Raw genomic sequence first — 19,150 nt, forward strand, 5'->3', positions numbered from 1 at the left:
ACATTAGAGAGAACATACTTTATTTTGGCTGAGTTGGGAAATATAGAACTTTATTGTGTATGAACAATTTAAAAGTATTTAAAGTACTGCTGAACTAGATTTCACATTTTATAAAATCTTATACATCCACCCGCTATAAAATTACACAGGCAAAAAGGTGCAAAAAAGCAGCAATTTCTTTCTGGCAGTTTCTCTCCCCAGAGCAAACCACTATCACCAGTTTATTTTGTTTAATGCCAGGAACTTTACAAGTTGAGAAGCCTAGGGTTTAGAACACATCAAAAGAGAAAGAGATCAAGGGTCAAAGATATAGATTAGCAATGGGTTAAGAATGAAAGTAGAGATACACTCATTGTATTGAAAAATAAGGAATGATTTAAATGGAGGAAATACTAAAGCCTATTAACCATGCAGATAGCAATTCCACACACATATTTCTAGACCAAACCTGTTTGACTGGCTTGGTCTCAGAACAACTAAGGCAACCAAAAGAGAATGCTGATGTGAACAAAGTCAATAACCGTTTGCAGTACAAACGTTCTAAAGATATGGTTTGGGAGATTTAAAATGCTATCATCTAGAATTTGAGCAAATGAGGAAGTTAGGAGGCAGGAAAGTCAAAGAGGAGAAGAGAATTAGAGAAGGGAGGAAACATACAATAATAACTCACATTGAAAAAAATTAGACAAGTCATTCATGCCAGAGTTTCTCTTTCTAGTCCAGTGTTTACTATCCATGAGACTTTGGGCTAAACTTCTCTGTTCTCATGTGTAAATAGTAATTTCATTTAGGAATGCTGTTCATTTAATATGCAAAATTACTAGAATATACATGATCCATCTTTTCCTGTGACAAATATTAAATATAATTAATAAGAGGAGAAGGATTGAGATTCCTGAAGTAAAGTTTATTCATATAGTTCATCTGTATGGTGGGGAAAACCTGAAAATAATCTTTATTTAAATTTAAAATAATGGATTTCATAGCTGTACAACTAATAAAAGATGGGTACATTACTCAAAATCAGTCCAGGAATTTAAATTTAGGACCACCAAAAATATAAAAATTAAAAAAAGGTCACTATACTTTATTAGGAAAACTTCAGTGTACAAGAGTCTATAACATCATTCCTTTAACATCTCAATGAGAGCGATTTTAGTATTTAAACTTGGATTTTTTTTCCCCAAAAACATTTTGAATAGGGTAAACTTTGTAATTAGTAGCCTCAAAATTTAATAGTGTCATTACTCCTGTATATCCTTGTAGTATTCACCTTTCCCAAACTAGTTTAATTGATTGTGTGAAAGTATTTGTCACTGAGTCATGTCCAACTCTTTGTGATCCCATAGACTGTAGCCCACCAGGTTCCTCTGTCCATAGAATTCTCCAGGCAAGAATACTGGAGTCAGTAGCCATTCCTTTCTTCAGGGGTCTTCCCCTCCCAAGGATAAAACTAGGGTCTCCTGCATTGCAGGCAGATACTTTACCATCTGAGACATGAGGGAAGGCCCTCTTACTCAATTAGCTCAAGTTATTTCCCACCTATGAGGACAGGGTCAAAAACTGCATCCAAGAAAAGTGGCACTGGCCAGCAGTGTTTCTTATATAAGTCCTGTCAAGGCTTTTTAGGCTTTTAAGTAGTTTGGAAAAAGAGGGGCAGAGATAAATCTTATTATGGTCACCTATCAACAGAGGATGAGATGGCTGGATGGCATCACTGACTCGATGGATGTGAGTCTGAGTGAACTCTGGGAGTTGGTGATGGACAGGGAGGCCTGGCGTGCTGCGATTCATGGGATCGCAAAGAGTTGGACACGATTGAGCGACTGAACTGAATGACCCTCTTAAAATTTCACTATATGGCCCAAGTTTCAGTCAAACATGAGAAGTAATTGTGTCCTTGTGCTTGAATCGGACTTGACTAATACCTATCAATATTTTCATGACTCATTTTGAGACATGGTCAATGGTAAATGTCTGAGTCCTGTGCAAATACTATTAATGTCTCAGTACTGGGCAAATACTGTTCAGTTAAATACACTGAAAGAAGTTTATTCAGCAAAGAAAGACAGAATCATAGCACAAGTTTCATAGACTGGTTAAATATAAGCTATTTGTCATACCCTCTAAAGCCTGTTGAAAAATTGAGATGATTCTTCCAGCTTTAGTAAAGTGAGTTTGGTAGTAAATTTGGCGTGCATTTCACCTTGATTTCTTTATCTTGGTTCCCTGTGTAAATATATTCTACTTTGTATGGGTTTACAGATTAATCAGTGTCTAATGGGGCTTGTCTGGTGGCTCAGCGGTAAAGAATCTGCCTGCAATATAGGAGATCTGGGTTTGATCCCTGGAGGAAGGCGTGGCAACCCACTCCATTATTCTCGTCTGGAGAATCCCATGGACACAGGAGCCTGGTGAGCTGTAGTCCATAGGGTCACACATAGTCAGACACGACTACAGCGACCAAGCAACTGCAGCAGCAAGTGTCTAATGACTCCACATTTTGAAATTAAGGATTATACAGTTTGTTAATGCTCACTCCATTCTTCTTTCTAATGATTTATTCTTTCCCTCCCTAATTTACAAATCCTGAAGGATATATACAAATACATCAGTAGGAAAGTAATAGTGATCACTATAACTCGGATCTTAATCAGTTTCAGAAGTATTTCAGAGAAAACCATGCATAGTGTTTACTCATGTTTACATCTGGTTTCTAATACTGTCAGATGTTTTGTCAGTTAAATTCATTATTACCAACATGTCAAGGAGCTGCTCACATTTTTATTTCACTAATTATCGCAAAAATAATTTAACTGTATTAGATTTTTTTAAAAAAGAACAGATCCACTTAATTTGAAATTTCTTTCATAAACATAGTTTGTGTCTGAAGATAATATTGGTCATGGAATATAATTTTTGATCACAAGTTTGCATTCTTATTTGGCATAATCCCTTCATATCTCACTGCACAGAAAAAGTTAGCGGCATAACATGTCTACGTAAGAAGTGGTGCTTAGATACATGAAAGATGTGTCTTAATCACTTCTTCTCTTCCTCCTAGTGAGATTTAGCTCAGCTGTCCCACTCCATCAAAGATTTTGCACTCTCAGAAGTATTTTCTATGTTAGTTTATAAGAATTTAGTGATCTAACTTACTTCATAAAGAAAATTATAAGAAACATGGTGGAGAAATTACACTCCATGTCCTCTCTGTATAGTGACATCTACTGGGCTGTAGCTCACAGTGATTTTTAAGCAAGTACCTGCTCATTTTATGGAGGTGGAAGCTCATTTCTCCCCAAGTACAAATATCTAGTTAACTGTGATCCAGAGAAATAATTTTCACTTAAACATCAACGTTAGTTCCAGACTTTAACAAGGTTACCTGAAGGTAGTGCTGGAAATATATACCCTTGATGTCTACATTCGTAAACCTCTGTTGGCATAATTCAAAACAGGCTTCCTCTACACAACTGTGAAATAATTTCTTGTTAACTATGTTTTGGGAGTATCCCGGAAAGGAGGGTATTGTATATGAGTGACCGTGGAGAGGTCGACAAAGTTACTGCTTTGGGGACATTAAGGAAGCACAGTAGGAAACAATACCCATTAAAAGGATAAACTTCTGCGATGAGACTGTTTTATGTCGACCGGTTTTAGAAAACGTTCTACAGGGAAAGGACGAGACTCATGCCTTTTAAAAACCCATCTATTTGCCTTAAAAGGATGCTGTGATCCTTTTCTGGCAAAAACTGCTTTGCACTTTGATAGTTAAGGCCAAGCTTAATCCTGAATGCCTTCCCAGAGCAGCCGGTAACAAACAAAAACCTTGGAACACACCCTGTTAAGTTGCTCACTCCACGGCGGAGTGAGAAAGGAGCAGAGTTGTTTAGTTGGCCCCCTAGCCTGCTGCAGCACATTCCTGTATCTCGAGGGCAGCTTGTCCTGGGGTCGGCCCCGCCCTGGCGGCTCCCTGCCACCCTCTCGCGGGCGCGCTCTGGGTGGGGCCTCGCGGCCGGTGGAGATGCGGCCGAGTGTGTTGGGCGGGTGATGTGAGCTGGCTGGGCGGCGCGCCGGGGCAGCCGGAGCCGTGCGCCGCGTAGCTGTAATCGGACACCCGAGCGCTCGCCCTTTGCGCCGGCCACTTTCCATTCACTCCCGAGTGCTTGATTGAGCGACGCGGAGCAGGGCTCCGGGTGCCGCGCCGCTGCAACGCTGAGGATTCCTTTACAAAGGAACTCAAAAGGCAGGAAAGAAAGAATTTCATCGCTGGGACGCCCTAGAAATTACGGTCTTTTGGGGAAAGGGCTAGAAACGAGGATCCAAACCTGTAGCACATTGACGACTTTTCCGCGCTGATCTCTTTCCACCTCGGTAAGCTGGATTCGTTGTTTTCAGCATTACAAATTTAGCAAAATACAACTTTGGATCTGTGTATAGACTTTTCACACATCTGTGTTCTCAAATCTGGGTATTTTCTTAAGAGCGCATGTAGTTTGTCATGGAAGTATTTCCCTTGCAGAGAGCCTGGCTGGAATTGTTTTTTTAGGTTATGACACCTGCGGAGAGTTTAAAGTTGAGTATCCCTGCCTTCTAAGGCAAAATTACTGGAGAGAATTTTATAAGAGGCTTTTTATTACATGTTATTAGTGTTCAATCACAAGTGAAAACAGTAAGCATCGTGTCTTAAGTGTTTGAGTTAAAGGGAAGAAGTCATAAAATATGAGGGGCGGGGGCATGTATAAGATACTTGACTTTCCCTCACTTCTCATCTCTGGATGGCTTGAAATCACGTTGCTCTTTATACTCACTACACTTGACCTGTCATTTCATTTCCAATGTTATTTTTTGCAATTTGTGGCATATGTTGCTTTCATGGGGACATATCAGATAAGATATTGATAATAGCAGTATGTAAAAATGTATAATTAATATCCTGCTTAATACAGAGGCAAAGGTTAGGCATATTGATATATTTGGGGGGGAGGTGGAATTTAACTATAAAGTCAACAAAACCAGGGAGCAAATTACTAAGGGAAAGTCACCCTATAAAATCGGTTTTCTTTCAAGTTAATTTAGGGATGACAAGGTGAAGAGGTTGTGGAAGCAGGAAGAAAGTGTTTCTTTTGAAAATTACAAACAGAAACATCTCTAGGGTTTCCTCCATCTGTGTGGTAAAAGAAGCATAGAATTTTTTTTTCTACCTCTTATATGTACCACCTAAGAAATCAATATAAGTTTTGTTTACATTTTGTTTACAGTGGCATGTTCAGTTTAATTATTCTTTTGCTTCTGTATTACTGAAGCTTCTCTATTGCTTCTGTGCTGTATTACTTGTCAAATTTTAGTGGCATTTCTTTATAGCCACATACTATTGAAGATCAGTATTGTTGTAACCTGTAAAAATAAATTTATAGATTAAACTCTGTCGTGTCATCTCATTGTATAATTGTGTTAGACTCAAAATGATTTTTTTTTTAATGGTCCTGAGTTTATTTTGCATATTGTGGCTACTGGAGCTCCTATAGATTTGATATTACATGTTATGTGATCTCTGGTGTTCAGACATTAGTTAATAGCATGTATCAATTATAAAGATATGGTTTTAAACAGTAGTACCTGTCTCTCTGATTTATCGTTTGAAATTTTGACAGCCCACTTTCTAGTTGATTTATTTTAAAAAAGCATTGAGGGATACATGGTTCACTGGATTGCTCACCACTAAGTCATTGGTTTGTATTTGGCACAAATTCATGGTTACCTCATCTACATCATTTAACAGCTGTATGGTCATCTGTATAAACTGGCAGATAACTAATTCCAGTGATATAAGTGATCAGAAATTGAGCCCTGGTAGATTTTTGTGTAGAAATATCATTTCAGAGATGGTTACTCCAAAGAGCTAATGAGTGTGTGGAAGTGAAATTTTATGTGAGATTTTTCTACTGCTACTATATTTATGGTAGAAAGAGAAGTGTCCATCTGTTAATACCTATTGGCACCATTCTCATGTCTTTTCAATGTAATGTGTTTTTTGTTGTTGTTTAAAGAGAATAACAAGTTTAAATATTGGTTTTTTCCTTTGGGAATTGACAACATTTTCCTGGCTGCTTTGTTTAATATTCACATTATTTTGCTGGATAATGAAATAATTTCACTTTTAACAAAGACTTCCAGACACAAATGAAATCAAATGCAAATTTTCACATGTAAGACAGAAAGTCACAGCACCTCCTACTGTTTGCATGACTCTAAAAGTTCAGATATGTGAATAAGGTGCTGTCTAGATTGCAGGTTTTGTGTGTTTGGTGGGTGTGTGCTCCTAAAATGTGAAGTAAAATATTTTTACAAACTTATTATCTTTATTGTAAAGGTATTTTCCCTTGGATATTAACTTGCAGATCTGAAGAAATGGCATTCCAGGCAGTTTGTGTCTTGGTTGGAGTATTTGTTTGTTCTACCTATGTGAAAGGATCGCCTCAGCCCCAAGCAAGAGTTTACTTAACATTTGATGGTAAGAAAGTTGATAAACAATCTGAGAAAAATGTTGAAGTCTTTTTTTTTCTTAATGCAGATAAAAAAATTAGTAAAGAGAGTAAAATAATAATTGAGTATTGATTAGCGTTAAAAAATGTCTACTGGATTGCTTTTTGGATGATGTGGCTATTTTAAATTATTGATTAACAGACAAAACCCTCTATTTCATTTGTTTATGAAAATGTTTGAAATGGATTCTGCCCTTTTTGAAGTTTCTTCTGTGTTTACATGTACATGCATGAGGAGATGGTGAAGAATCCAAAGCCTAAGATCTTTAAGCTTAGTAGTCATTTAACTTTGATGAGGAACACCCCTTCTATGGTACTTCTCATCAATAGAAAGAGCTGTGCAGGTTTAGTTATTGAAATTTTTTTCTAATACATTTTGAGCCTTAAATTCAAGACTGGGTCTCTCCATATATTGTTCTAATGGTGTTCTTCTATTTCCATGAGGAGATCCTGAAGTTGGCAAACTCTCCTAATTAATTGAAAAGGACCTAAAATAATATGCTTTTGATTGCTGTTGTTTGCAAATTCTCTCTTCCAAATCTTAGGAAAATGAGTGTGATTTCAAATATTCACGAACATGAAAGGCTTATTAAGGTCCTCTGAGGGAATGGTTTGCCAAATGTTTGCATGAGCTTTAATGTATATAATTCAAAAGACTTGGAGATGGATGATTTTGGTTGTCACGTAACCCAAAATAATTGGACAGATGGAATAAGAGATGGATCAGGAAGATCATCTTGCCAGTCAGAGTCACTTATACTTTTATTGCTCCTTTCATCTTTATCTCTGCATAAACGTTAGTGTCACTGGGCATATTTTCATTCATTTGAGAAATAGTATACTCTCAGGCCTTATATAGCTGTGTGCCTTTGAAACTCTGTTATCTTGGATTTCAAACAGCAGTATGACTTGACACTTATGAGTCAAATGTCCATCTATTTCCTTGTTTCTTAAATCACCAGTACTTTCCCCAGGGTCATCACAAGCACTGAAGGAGCCTTATTTGGAACTTAGAATGTGTGAGCTTCTAATTGTTTCCTTGGCTTCTGAATTAGCCATTCCCTCAAGAACCCATGGCTATCAAGTTAAGTTGGGAAGAAAAAAGACGTTTTGAAATGTCTTTTTTTTTTTTTTTAATTACTAACACATCTTGCTGGCTGCTTTCACCCCTTCTCCCAGGATGAAAACTGTGAATTGTTGTTGTTGTTTACTCACTAAGTTGTTTCTGACTTTTTGCAACCCCATGGACTATAGCCCACAGGCTCCTCTGTCTGTGAGATTTCCCAGGCAAGAATGCTGAAGTGGGTTGCCATTTCCTTCCTCAGGGGATCTTCCAGACCCAGGGATCGAACCTGCATCTCCTGCATTGCAGGTGGATTCTTTACCACTGAGCCACCAGGGAAGCCCTAGGGCTATGAATTATCTAATCAAGTAAAAAAATAAAGGTATTAAGGAGCAGTGCAATTCCCTCCCTGTTTTCTGTATTTCTCTAGTGTATAGGAAGATGACATGGCAACCCACTCCAGTATTCTTGCCTAGAGAATTCCGTGGACAGAGGAGCCTGGTGGGCTGCTGTCCATGGGGCTGCACAGAGTTGGACACGACTGAAGTGACTTAGCATGCATGCATGCATAGGAAGATGAAGTGATCACATAGATTAGGTACCTAAATCTGCTTTCTGTTACACTGAAACTAATTAAAAAAATTTAAACTGAAACTTAAGCTTGAATATGTAACTGTTAAAAACAAGTTTGTCACTAGAGATAGTTCATCGTCTGTTTTTGAAAAGACAGTTACATTTTATCTTTTAAAGAGGAAATTAAGTAATACAATCTTTTAAAACCAGACTTCAGTATCTTATAGAATAATGACTACTGTTTACAACGTGACTGGGAATTATGATGAACTTTTTAAAATACTGCATATCTAAAATTTTAAGTGCTCTGAAATTTTAAAAAAATCTTTTAGAATAATACTTAATTTATAACATATGCAGAATACAGCATGATTAGATAAGCTAACTATATGAAAATCTTATAATTCCTATTTTATTCTTCCTAAGAGTCTTACTTGGAAATAACTAGATAGAATTCACTTAATTTGGATACTGTTTTAAAAAGATATATCAACAAGGATAATTAAATCCCACAATTTCTAAATTAATAACAAAAAAACCCTCCAAAAACTAACTATGTAATAGGAAGAGTATCTTGAGCAAAACCAGTTGTTTAAAATGTATAGATTTTAATCATTAGGTCGTAGTAATTTTCTTAACTGATTTGACTGTACCTGCTTGAAATCCTGTTCCAAATTTCTTATTACTTAAAGTGTCTCAGTGATCTTACTATGATTTGTCTGAGTATCACACTGAATAGGTTACTAAAGATATAGAATTTTTGTACAGGGTTGACATATATACTTTCTTTCATTTATTAATACTTTAACATTTCTGAGTGACCCATTAGAAGAATCCTTTCAGTTTTGTCTTACTGTCCAGTTAAGAATCACAGTCAGTTTAAAGGTGTGTGAAATAAGAGATCTCTTCTCCCATACACATTCTATCCCTTCTTGTGGTGGTGGAGTGATGGAGTGATAGCATTTGGGAAACAGTGACTTACAGATTTGCCTTCCCTATCAGAGAAGGCAATGGCAACCCACTCCAGTACTCTTGCCTGGAAAATCCCATGGACGGAGGAGCATGGTAGGCTGCAGTCCATGGGGTCGCTAAGAGTCAGACACGACTGAGTGACTTCACTTTCACTTTTCACTTTCATGCATTGGAGAAGGAAATGGCAACCCACTCCAGTGTTGTTGCCTGGAGAATCCCAGGGACGGGGGAGCCTGGTGGGCTGCCGTCTATGGGGTCACACAGAGTCGGACACGACTGAAGCAACTTAGCAGCAGCACTGATCTAGCACAAGGTCACCTAGATGGTTATCACTCCTAGGGGAGAATATACTTCAGGCGTTATTAAATAATTATGTGTGCTGGATAAATCTTGAATGTTAAAAGAACTGTTATTCCTATTAGATACTGTGTTTCATAAAATTTTATGCCAAATAGCTTTTCAAATGAATAACAAGTTCATGCAAATTATTTTTGTTTGAATTGAATTTTTCTTGAAAAAAACCAGTAGTTTATGGATTCATATTTCATAACATTATTGTCATATTCTTTCCAGAAAATCTTTAGGACCAATAAGGTTCATAAGGAAAAGCAAGGCTATGTACTTAAACAGACAGAACCTATTTTGATTGCTAATATTATGTTGAAGTTGTTAATGTTCAATCAGTTAGTCATTTCTGATTCTTTGCAACCCCATGGACTGCAGCTTGCAAGGTTCCCTGTCCTTCACTATATCCCAGAGCTTGCTCAAACTCATGTCCATTGAGTCAGTGATGCCGTCCAACCATCTTGTCCTCTGTTGTCCCCTTCTCTTCCTGCCTTCAATTGTTCCCAGCATCAGGGTCTTTTCCAGTGAGTCGGCTCTTCACATCAGGTGGCCAAAGTAGTAGAGTTTCATCTCTAGCATCAGTCCTTCCAATGAATATTCAGGGTTGATTTCCTTTAGGATTGACTGCTTTGATCTCCTTGCAGTCCAAGGGATTCTCAAGAGCCTTCTCCAACACCACAGTTCGAAACCATCAATTCTTTGGCACTCAGCTTTCTTTATGGTCCAACTCTCACATCCATACATGACTACTGGAAAAACAATAGCTTTGACTCTGCAGACCTTTGTTTACAAAGTAATGTCTCTGCTTTTTAATATGCTGTCTAGGTTTGTCATAGCTTTTCTTCCAAGGAGCAAGCATATTGAAGGATGTTCCCTCTATTCCCGCATTTAATATTTCTTGTAAATGAATGTTGAATTTTGTCACATACTTTTTGTGCATCTATTTGAGACAACCAGTTTTTCTGGTTCTTCCCCTTCATTTTGATACTGTGCTATATCATGATGATTGTTTTGCAGGTATTGAACCATTCTTACATCCCTAGAATAACTCCCAATTGATTATGGCGTATGCTTCTGTTAATGAATTGTTGAATTCTGTCTGCTGATATTTTGTTGAGGATTTTTGCACCTATGTTCATCTGGAATATTGGCCTATAATTTGTGTGTGTGTTTGGTGTTCTTTATGATAGATTTTCATGGCAACCCACTCCAGTATTCTTGCCTGGAGAATCCCTTGGACAGAGGAGCCTGGTGGGCTACAGTCCATGGGGTTACAAAGAGTCGGACACGACTGAAGAGACTTAGTATAGCATAGCATAGCATGATAGATTTTGTATTTCCATTTGTTGTATTTCCATTTTCATGTGTCCCAAGATATTTTCTTAATTTTTCTTTTGATTTCTTCATTGACCAATTGGTTGTTTAGTTGTTGTTTAACTGCTAAGTTGTGTTCAAGTTGTTCAGTAACATGTTTAATCTCCACCTATTTGCAGAGTTTTGTTTTTGTTTTCTGATTTTCCTTGTAATTGATTTCTAGTCTTATACCATTGTGATCAGAAAGATACTTGATTTGATTTCAGTCTTCTTAAATGCATATGACCTAAAATACGATCTATCCTGAAAAAATATTCCATGTGCCCTTGAGAAGAATGTTTATTATGATGCTTTTAGATCGAATGTTCTATATGCATCTATTAAGTCTTTCTGGTTTAATGTTTTGTTCAAGACTGATTTCTGTTGATTTTCTGTTGGGATGATCTATTCATTGATTTAAGGGAGATATTAAAATTCTCTCCTATTATATTGCTGTCATTTTCTCCCTTTAGGACTGTTAATATTTGCTTTATATATTTAAGTACTCCTATTTTGGATGAATAAATATTACAAATATTATATCTTCTTGTTGGTTTGACAACTTTATCATATAATGACCACCTTTGTTTTTTTTTTTTTTTTGCATTCTTGGTTTAAAGTCTATTTTGTCTGATGTAAATATATCTACTCCAACTTTCTTTTGGTTTCTGTTTGCATAGAACATCTTTTTTTTCATCCCTTAATATTTAGTGTATGTATGACTTACATCTGAAGTCAGCCTCTTGTAAGAAACATGTAGTTGGGTCTTGTTTTTAATCCATTCAACCACTTTATGTGTTTTGATTGTAGAATTTATTCCATTTATGTTTAAAGTAATATTAAGAAAGTATGTATGATTTTTCTGTTAATAATTTTTTTTTGCTATTCTCTCTTCTTTTCTTCTCTTATTCTCTTCCCTTGTGCATTTGTTGTTGTTGTTTTCTTTCTTTTTTTATTGCCTGATAGCTCTTTTTTCCAATTTTTATTGGAATATAGCTGATTTACAGGACTTCCTAGGTGACTCAGTGTTGGAAAATCCATCTGTCAATGCAGGAGACACAGGATATGCAGGTTTGATACCTGGGTCAGAAATATTCCCTGGAGGAGGGAATGGCAACCCACTCCAGTATTCTTGCCTGAAGAATCACATGGACAGAGGAGCCTGGCAGGCTACAGTCCATAGGGAAACAAAGAGTTGAAATGACTGAGCCATTCAGCACACACATCACAGTTGACTTACAGTATTGTGTTAGTTTCTGTTGTATAGTGCATTAAATCAGGGATATGTATACATATATCCACTCCTTTTTTTCCCCCTTAGATTCTTTTCCCATATAGGCCATTACAGAGTATCTTCCTTTGTGTTTTGATAACTTTCTTTGCAGTTATGCTCAGATTTTTTTTCTTATCTTTTATGTACCAGTGAGATTTTTATTTTCATATGTTTTCTTGTTACTGTTGGTTCCCTTTCTTTTCAGCTTAATGAAGTCCCTTTAACTTTTCTTATAAGGCCAGTTTATTGGTTGTGAACTCCTTTGGTTTTTCTCCTGACTGGAAAACTTTTATCTTTCCTTTGGTTCAGGATGATAACCTTGTGGGGTATAATATTTTTGGTTGGAAGTTTTTTTTTTTTCTTTCAGCACCTTGAATATACCATGCTACTCTCTTTTGTCCTTGAAAGTTTTTGCTGAAAATTCTACTGATAAGTCCTATAGGGATCCCATTATATGTAACAAGTTTTTTTTTTTTTTTTCCTTTCTTGCTGTTTTTAAGATTCTTTTGTGATCTTTAAATTTGACCTTATAATTACAGTGTGTCATTGTGTGCATATCTTGGGTTCTTCTTATTTGAAACTTTCAGGGATTCTTGGATCTGGATGTCTGTTTCCAAAATAAGGGAAGTTTTCAACCATTATTTCTTTGAATAAATTTCCTGCCTTTTCTCTCCTTCTTGTACCTGTGGGACCCTGGTTAAGCAAATGTTACTCCTTTTCATGTTGTCATACAGGTACTGTAAGCTATCTTAACTTTTTAGAATTCTTTTCTTTTTTTTTTTTTGTTTTGTTTTGTTTTGTTTCCCTGTTTGGGTGAATTCCACTACCCTGTCACCAGATTACTGATTCTTTCTTCTGTTGTCTGCTGTTGTCTTCTTGTCTGCTGTTGAACCCTTCTATTGTATTTTTCAGTTCAGTTTTTTTTTTTCAGTTCAGTTTTTATATTCTTTAATTCTGAGACTTCTCTTTTGTACTTTCTTATCTTTTCTGTATTGTTCAGGTTCTCACTGTCTTCATCAGTCTTCTTCTAAATTCAGTGAGCATCTTTATGATTTGTGCTTTGAACTGTTTATCAGAAAAATTTCTTGTCTCCATTTAATTCAGATTTTTTTTTTCTGAGGTTTTATTTTGTTCTTTGTTTGGAGCATATTCTTGTTTCCTCATTTTGCTTGACTCTTTGTTTCTGTGTATTATATGAAAGTTACCTCCCTCAGTATTGAAGGAATGGTCTTTTGTAGGAGATGAACCTTAATTGTTCAACCTTGAACTAGCACTTGCTTGTCTCTCAAACCTTTGTGATTGTCTGAAAGTGTGAAAGTGTTTAGCTCAGTCGTGTCTGACTCTGTGACCCAATGGACTCTAACCTCTGTCCATGAAACTCTCCAGGCCAGAATACTGGAGTGGGTTGCCATTCCCTTCTCCAGAGGATCTTCCCAAACCAGGGATCAAACCCCACTCTCCCACATTGCAGGCAGATTCTGCAAGCCTTTTGATTGTCTAAGGAAGCTTTGTGATTGTCTAAGCAGTCTGATTCATTCTTGACAGGTCACAGATGATGTAACAATGACTGTGAGAGTTTCATAGCAAGAGATTTCAGGAAGAACCTAGTTTCAGGCTAATTGGAAGACTTTCCTCATATAGCAGCTTTTGAAATATGCAAATATATACAGCTCTGTGGGACAACACTTTTAAGCCCTGCTGTCCTCTAGACCAGGTGATATGAAGGTGTCCCCTGAAATTCAGGGCTCCAAACAAGTGTATAAACTATTTTCTGGTAGGTACTAGTGAGCTGAAGTGAGGCCAGAGGAGAGTACAACCATGGCATTCTCTGGCCTACATTCCCTGAGAGCACTTCCATAGCCTCTAGTGTGTGGCAAATGTTAAGTCTCCCCCTAAGACTGAAGCTCAAGAAAATAGGTCTCTCTCTCTCTTTTTTTTCTTTCACAGAAAGTCGGGTTGTGTTTCATTATGCTGTGTTCAATGTCGTGGGTGTGGTAGCCTCCCAAGAACTGACTCTGTTTCAGTCCAAAAAGTTCGCCAGGCCACCAAGCCAGATAATCAGGGTGCATCTTCTGTGTGGACTGGGCATACCTGCTGGTTTTAGTGATCCAGCAGGAGAGCTCAGGGTCATGATGAATCTGCAGACTTTAGCAGTAGTAATGAAGCAGAAGAGTGCAGTAATACAACTTCCAGCTTTAGTAAAGCAGCAGGAGAGCACAGGGCAAGTCACGAATGCCAGAGATACTGCAGAGCAACAGGAGACTGCTGTGACTGTTTGTGTTTACTGGCACTAGCCAGGTAGTGGGGAGAACACAAAAAATGTCACTCACCAACACCTCAATCCCCAGAGAGAGTCCCAGCAGTCCACTACTCCTCCCCTGCACTGCCCCCTCACCCCACCCCCGACCCCAGCAGATGCTTTAAGACTGGCAACTGAATTACCTTCATGTATATATAGACTAGGAACTTTTTAGGCTGCTACTTTTCTGCTGAGTCCCAAGGTGAGTTGTCTATAAGTCTTTAAATAGCAGAATCTAGGCTCCAACAGCCTTTTGGAGCCTGAACATAAGCCCCTGGAAATAAGTCCCTTGATTTCAAAGGCAGACATTATGGGAGCTCATGTCTCCTGTGCAAGTCCCAAGGGTTGGGGTACTTGATATGGGGCACAAACCACTCACTCCTCAAGGAGACGTTCCATATTTGTGAGCTGATTGTGGGTTGCTGTACAAGAGATGGATTTTCTGGCAGGAAGACATCTCTGCCTGTCCTGCCCCTTTTATCCTTTGAGCTGTTTAGTTTCCAGCTCTTTTTTTAAAGGGAATTATTCCTTTTGTAGTAGAAGATTTGGTTGTGTTCATGTGAGATGGTGAGTTCAGGATCTTCCTATGTTTCTTAGCTTGAACTGAACAAATTCAATTCAGGTCAGTTGCTCAGTCATGTTGGACTCTTTGTGACTCCATGGACTGCAGCATGCCAGGCTTTCCTGTCCATCACCAACTCCTGGAGCTTGCTCAAACTCATGTCCATTGAGTTGGTGATCCCATCCAATCATCTCATCCTCTGTTGTCCCCTTCTCCTCCTGCCTTCAATCTTTGCCAGCATCAGGGACTTTTCTGATGAGTCAGTTCTTCTAATCAGGTGGCCAAAGTCTTAGAGCTTCAGCTTCAGCATCAGTCCTTCCAATGAATATTCAGGACTGATTTTATTAGGATTGAATGGTTTGATCTTCTTGAAGTCCAAAGGACTCTCAAGAGTCTTCTTCAACACCACAGTTCAAAAGCATCAGTTCTTCGAAGCTCAGCTTTCTTTATGGTCCAACCTTCACATCCAAATATGAGCAGGAAAAAAGGTAGCATTGACTAGACAGACCTTTGTCAGTAAAGTAGTGTCTCTGCTTTTTAATATGCTGTCTAGGTTTGTCAAAGGTTTTCTTGCAAGGAGAAAGCATCTTTTAATTTCATGGCTGCAGTCACCATCTGCAGTGATTTTATAGTCACGTTTTTAATTTCTGTTATTAAGTACTGACTTATTTAGGAGCGTTATGCTTCTTGATAAATTTACCTCTTTTCCATTATGAAATATCTCTGATTATTCCTGGTAGTAATTTTTGTTCTGAAATGTATTTTGTCTGAATGTAACAATTTCATTTTTCTGGTAGAATGAAAAATATTAACAAAAAATTAATTATAATTTAGTGGGAGAAATATTGGTTATGATTTCAGTGCCCTTGAGGAAATTTTTAATAAAATATTATGAAATGTATTTAAACAAATACTTTTATGTACATAAATGTATGAATATTAGATTGACTTTGTGGTATAATGAGAACAGTGTTTACATGGAAATAAATATTTCAGGGGTTTCAATCCTTACTTCAGTAATTAACTCTGAAACTTTGTCAGGACCTCGGTTTCCTCAATCAGGTACAAAAGAATTTGGACTAAATTGTTTCTAAGACCCCTTGCTATATCCATTGGTAAAATTATATGATATTTGAGCTTAGTTTTATTTTATAAATATGACCTCCTTTGAGTAAATCTTTCACAATAATACCCTTAGTATTTTTAAGAACATTTTGTGTGAAGAACCTAGGCAAGTGGAAGAAAAGAAACCTAAACAATTTTTTAAAAATTCATGGGTTTTATTACTGGTTTTAAATCATAGTTGTTTGCTTCTTTCTGGGTATCCTGTATTGGGGTGGTTACTTAATTTTCTTAATCCAGAATTTTATAGTCTATAACATGATGATACTGCTTCATAAAATCAGTTTGAAAATTAAATGAGTTAAGTTTGTAAAGTGTTTTATGTTGTATGTAGTGTTCATTCTATTATAATACATGAAGGCTTGCATGAGTTATTGTTTGTAAATATGATCTTCATTTGGCCTTCTCTGGTGGCTCAAATGTTAAAGAATCTGCTCCAATGCAGGAGACCTGGGTTCGATCCCTGGGTCAGGAAGATCTCTGGAGAAGGAATGCTAACCACTCCAGTATTCTTGCCTGGAGACTTCCATGAACAGAGGAGCTTGGCAGGCTATAGTCCATGGGGTCGCAAAGAGTCAGACACAACTAACTAGCACAACAACATAATCTTCATTTGTACTGTATTTAATTCCACTCCACTTAGCATAGAGACTGCTATTTGTTATTGCTCAATAAATGATGAGTTAACATAAGTTTTGATACCCATTTACCACTACACCTCCACGGCCAATAAAGCTTTAGTACAGTACAATCACTCTTCAGTAAATTTTAATTTTTTTTAAATTGATAGATATCAGGCAAAATGCAATAGATACTCATTTCTTCATCATAGCACTAGAATAGGAACAGCATGAGAGAGGAATTTTTGTTACTTTTTACACAGATGAATTTAGATCCATCCCCTGCTATGCAGGTGATGGTCAGGTGTTTTCTGGTGGTGGTTTAGTCACTAAGTTGTGTCTGACTCTTGTGACCCTGTGGACTGTGGCCTGGTGGGCTCCTCTCTCCATAGAATTCTCCAGGCAAGAATACTGGAGTGGGTTGCCATTTCCTTCTCCAAGGGATCTTCCTGACCCAGGTCTCCTGCATTGCAGGCAGATTCTTTACTGACTGAGCTATGAGGGAAGCCTCTATCCACTTCCAAACTCTTCACATTATACGCTAAAGATTCAGTGTGGTTTGGGAATTCACCTTTATATGTTAACCCTTTTCAGTTAATTCTCAAACTTCCTTCTAATTATTCTGTGTCCTTCCCCATCGACATCTAACCTCTGTAAATTTTAGACATTTTCTACCAGAGAACCTTCTGTGCATTTTGATTAGAAGCCTGGTTTCCAGTGTTAAATGAAAGATACTGCATATAGGTCCTTGATAGGTAACCTGCCAATAGTATTGTCTTAATCCTCGGTGTCGTTGGCATTTATGTATGCTAGCATGTTTGGCATATCTAGATATGTCTACAATTTGGAAGTATTGACCCAAATGAATAATTTTTTTTAAGATTCTATTTTTCTTAAGTTCAGTTTTTCATGATGAGCTTAAACTGCACTCTGATATAAAATTTATGTGTATAAAAATATCCATAAAAAGATGCTAATAAAATCAATATCACAAATATAAATATACCCATGTAAATAACAAATATGGGCATATACTCAAAGCAATGGCTGTTAAATAGTTTGTTTTTTTCATACTTTTGATGTACTTGAAATTGATTCAAGAATATTTGCATTGTATATGAAAATTTAATATATCTTAAGTCTGATATTTTAATTCAGAATTACTGGATTTGTTAATTTTATATGAACCAATGAAGATATATATTATTAAATTGCTGAAAGACTACAGTATCTTGGATTGTGTGTGTGTGTTTGTTTTAAGATTGGATTGTTGTTGTTTAGTCACTAAGTAGTGTCTGACTCTTTTGTGACCCCATGGACTATAGCCCACCGGGCTCCCTGTCCATGGCATTTCCCAGGCAAAAATACTGGAATGATTTGCCATTTCCTTCTCCAGGGAATCTTCCCGACCCAGGGATTGAACCCACATCTTATATATTGCAGTCAGATTCTTTACCACTGAGCCACCAGGAAAGCCCCTAAGACCAGGTTTCAGCTGAAATTCAGAAGTTAACTTATCCTAAATCACACAATAGCTTCACCTCAGTTACCAAAGAAGCAATAATTCAATCATGTAGATTTTTTTTAGTACAATCCTCTAAGTTATCAGACTTGATTTTTTAAGTAATCCTAAAATATACTGGATTATCTTTTTTTATTATATGTTTTTAAATCTAGAAAAATAATACTCTGAAACAAAAAAGTAGGATAAAACTAAGGTGTGCTCAATTAACACACAGGGTTCAAAAAGTCTAAATATCATTTTACTAAACAGGCAGCTGTCTGGCTCTACTTCAGGTTTTCTTTTGGCTAAAAACTCTTATGAGTTATCATGGTACCTATGGAAATGTTTTAAAATGCTTTATAAAACTGTGAGTGCTCACAAATAAATTCACTGATAGTAAAATGCATGGCAGAAAAGTCAATTATTTGCTAGTAATTTTTTCCTTATGTTCACCAAAATAGTTAGGACTTCCCACTGCTAAAGTGTTCTACTCCCACTTAAGCCTGTGACTAATTTTCTAAAGCTCAAAAGAAAAATGACAATTAAAAGATTAAAACTCAATAAAGATTTTTACTATTTGGATTCATAGCTACTATTGGCCAGTTTTCCAGTCCAAAGTTGAGTTTTACAGTTACATTTAAATATGTATGAGAGCAGTTTAAAAACATAAAAATGTCAGTGTGAGTTGTATTGGGCAACAAGTGTATTAACTGTAGAGACTAGGGTTGCATAAGAGTATAAGCTCTTTCAGTTATTTACCTTGTATTCTTTCTGCCTTCTTTCAGTGCTATATTTTAATTAATAAGTTGTTAAAATCTCCAGGTCATTGGTAGTATATAAATGAAAGATGATGGAAGTTTACAGAACCTCTTTTCTCTTTTAATATCTGTCGTATTTGACAAGAAGCTTAGTTAAT

The 19,150-nt window shown here is 36.9% G+C and overlaps 1 protein-coding gene across 2 annotated transcripts in view; it reads left to right on the forward strand.

Annotated features, from left to right (window-relative positions):
• The first annotated feature begins 4,063 nt into the window (after positions 1-4,063).
• The window catches only part of SEMA3C (semaphorin 3C), a 213,380-nt gene continuing 198,293 nt past the window's right edge, over positions 4,064-19,150 (forward strand). Inside the window, exons 1-2 of one of the 2 annotated variants that reach the window (XM_025291055.3) lie at positions 4,064-4,377; positions 6,377-6,517. In XM_025291055.3, the coding sequence (XP_025146840.1) occupies positions 6,415-6,517 (103 nt within the window). In that variant the 5' untranslated portion in view covers positions 4,064-4,377; positions 6,377-6,414. The remainder of the gene's footprint in view (positions 4,378-6,376; positions 6,518-19,150) is intronic. The other variant, XM_006049695.4, reaches the window with a different exon arrangement.

Source organism: Bubalus bubalis, chromosome 8 (genome assembly GCF_019923935.1).
Source record: "Bubalus bubalis isolate 160015118507 breed Murrah chromosome 8, NDDB_SH_1, whole genome shotgun sequence".
In the NCBI taxonomy this organism is placed as follows: domain Eukaryota; kingdom Metazoa; phylum Chordata; class Mammalia; order Artiodactyla; family Bovidae; genus Bubalus; species Bubalus bubalis.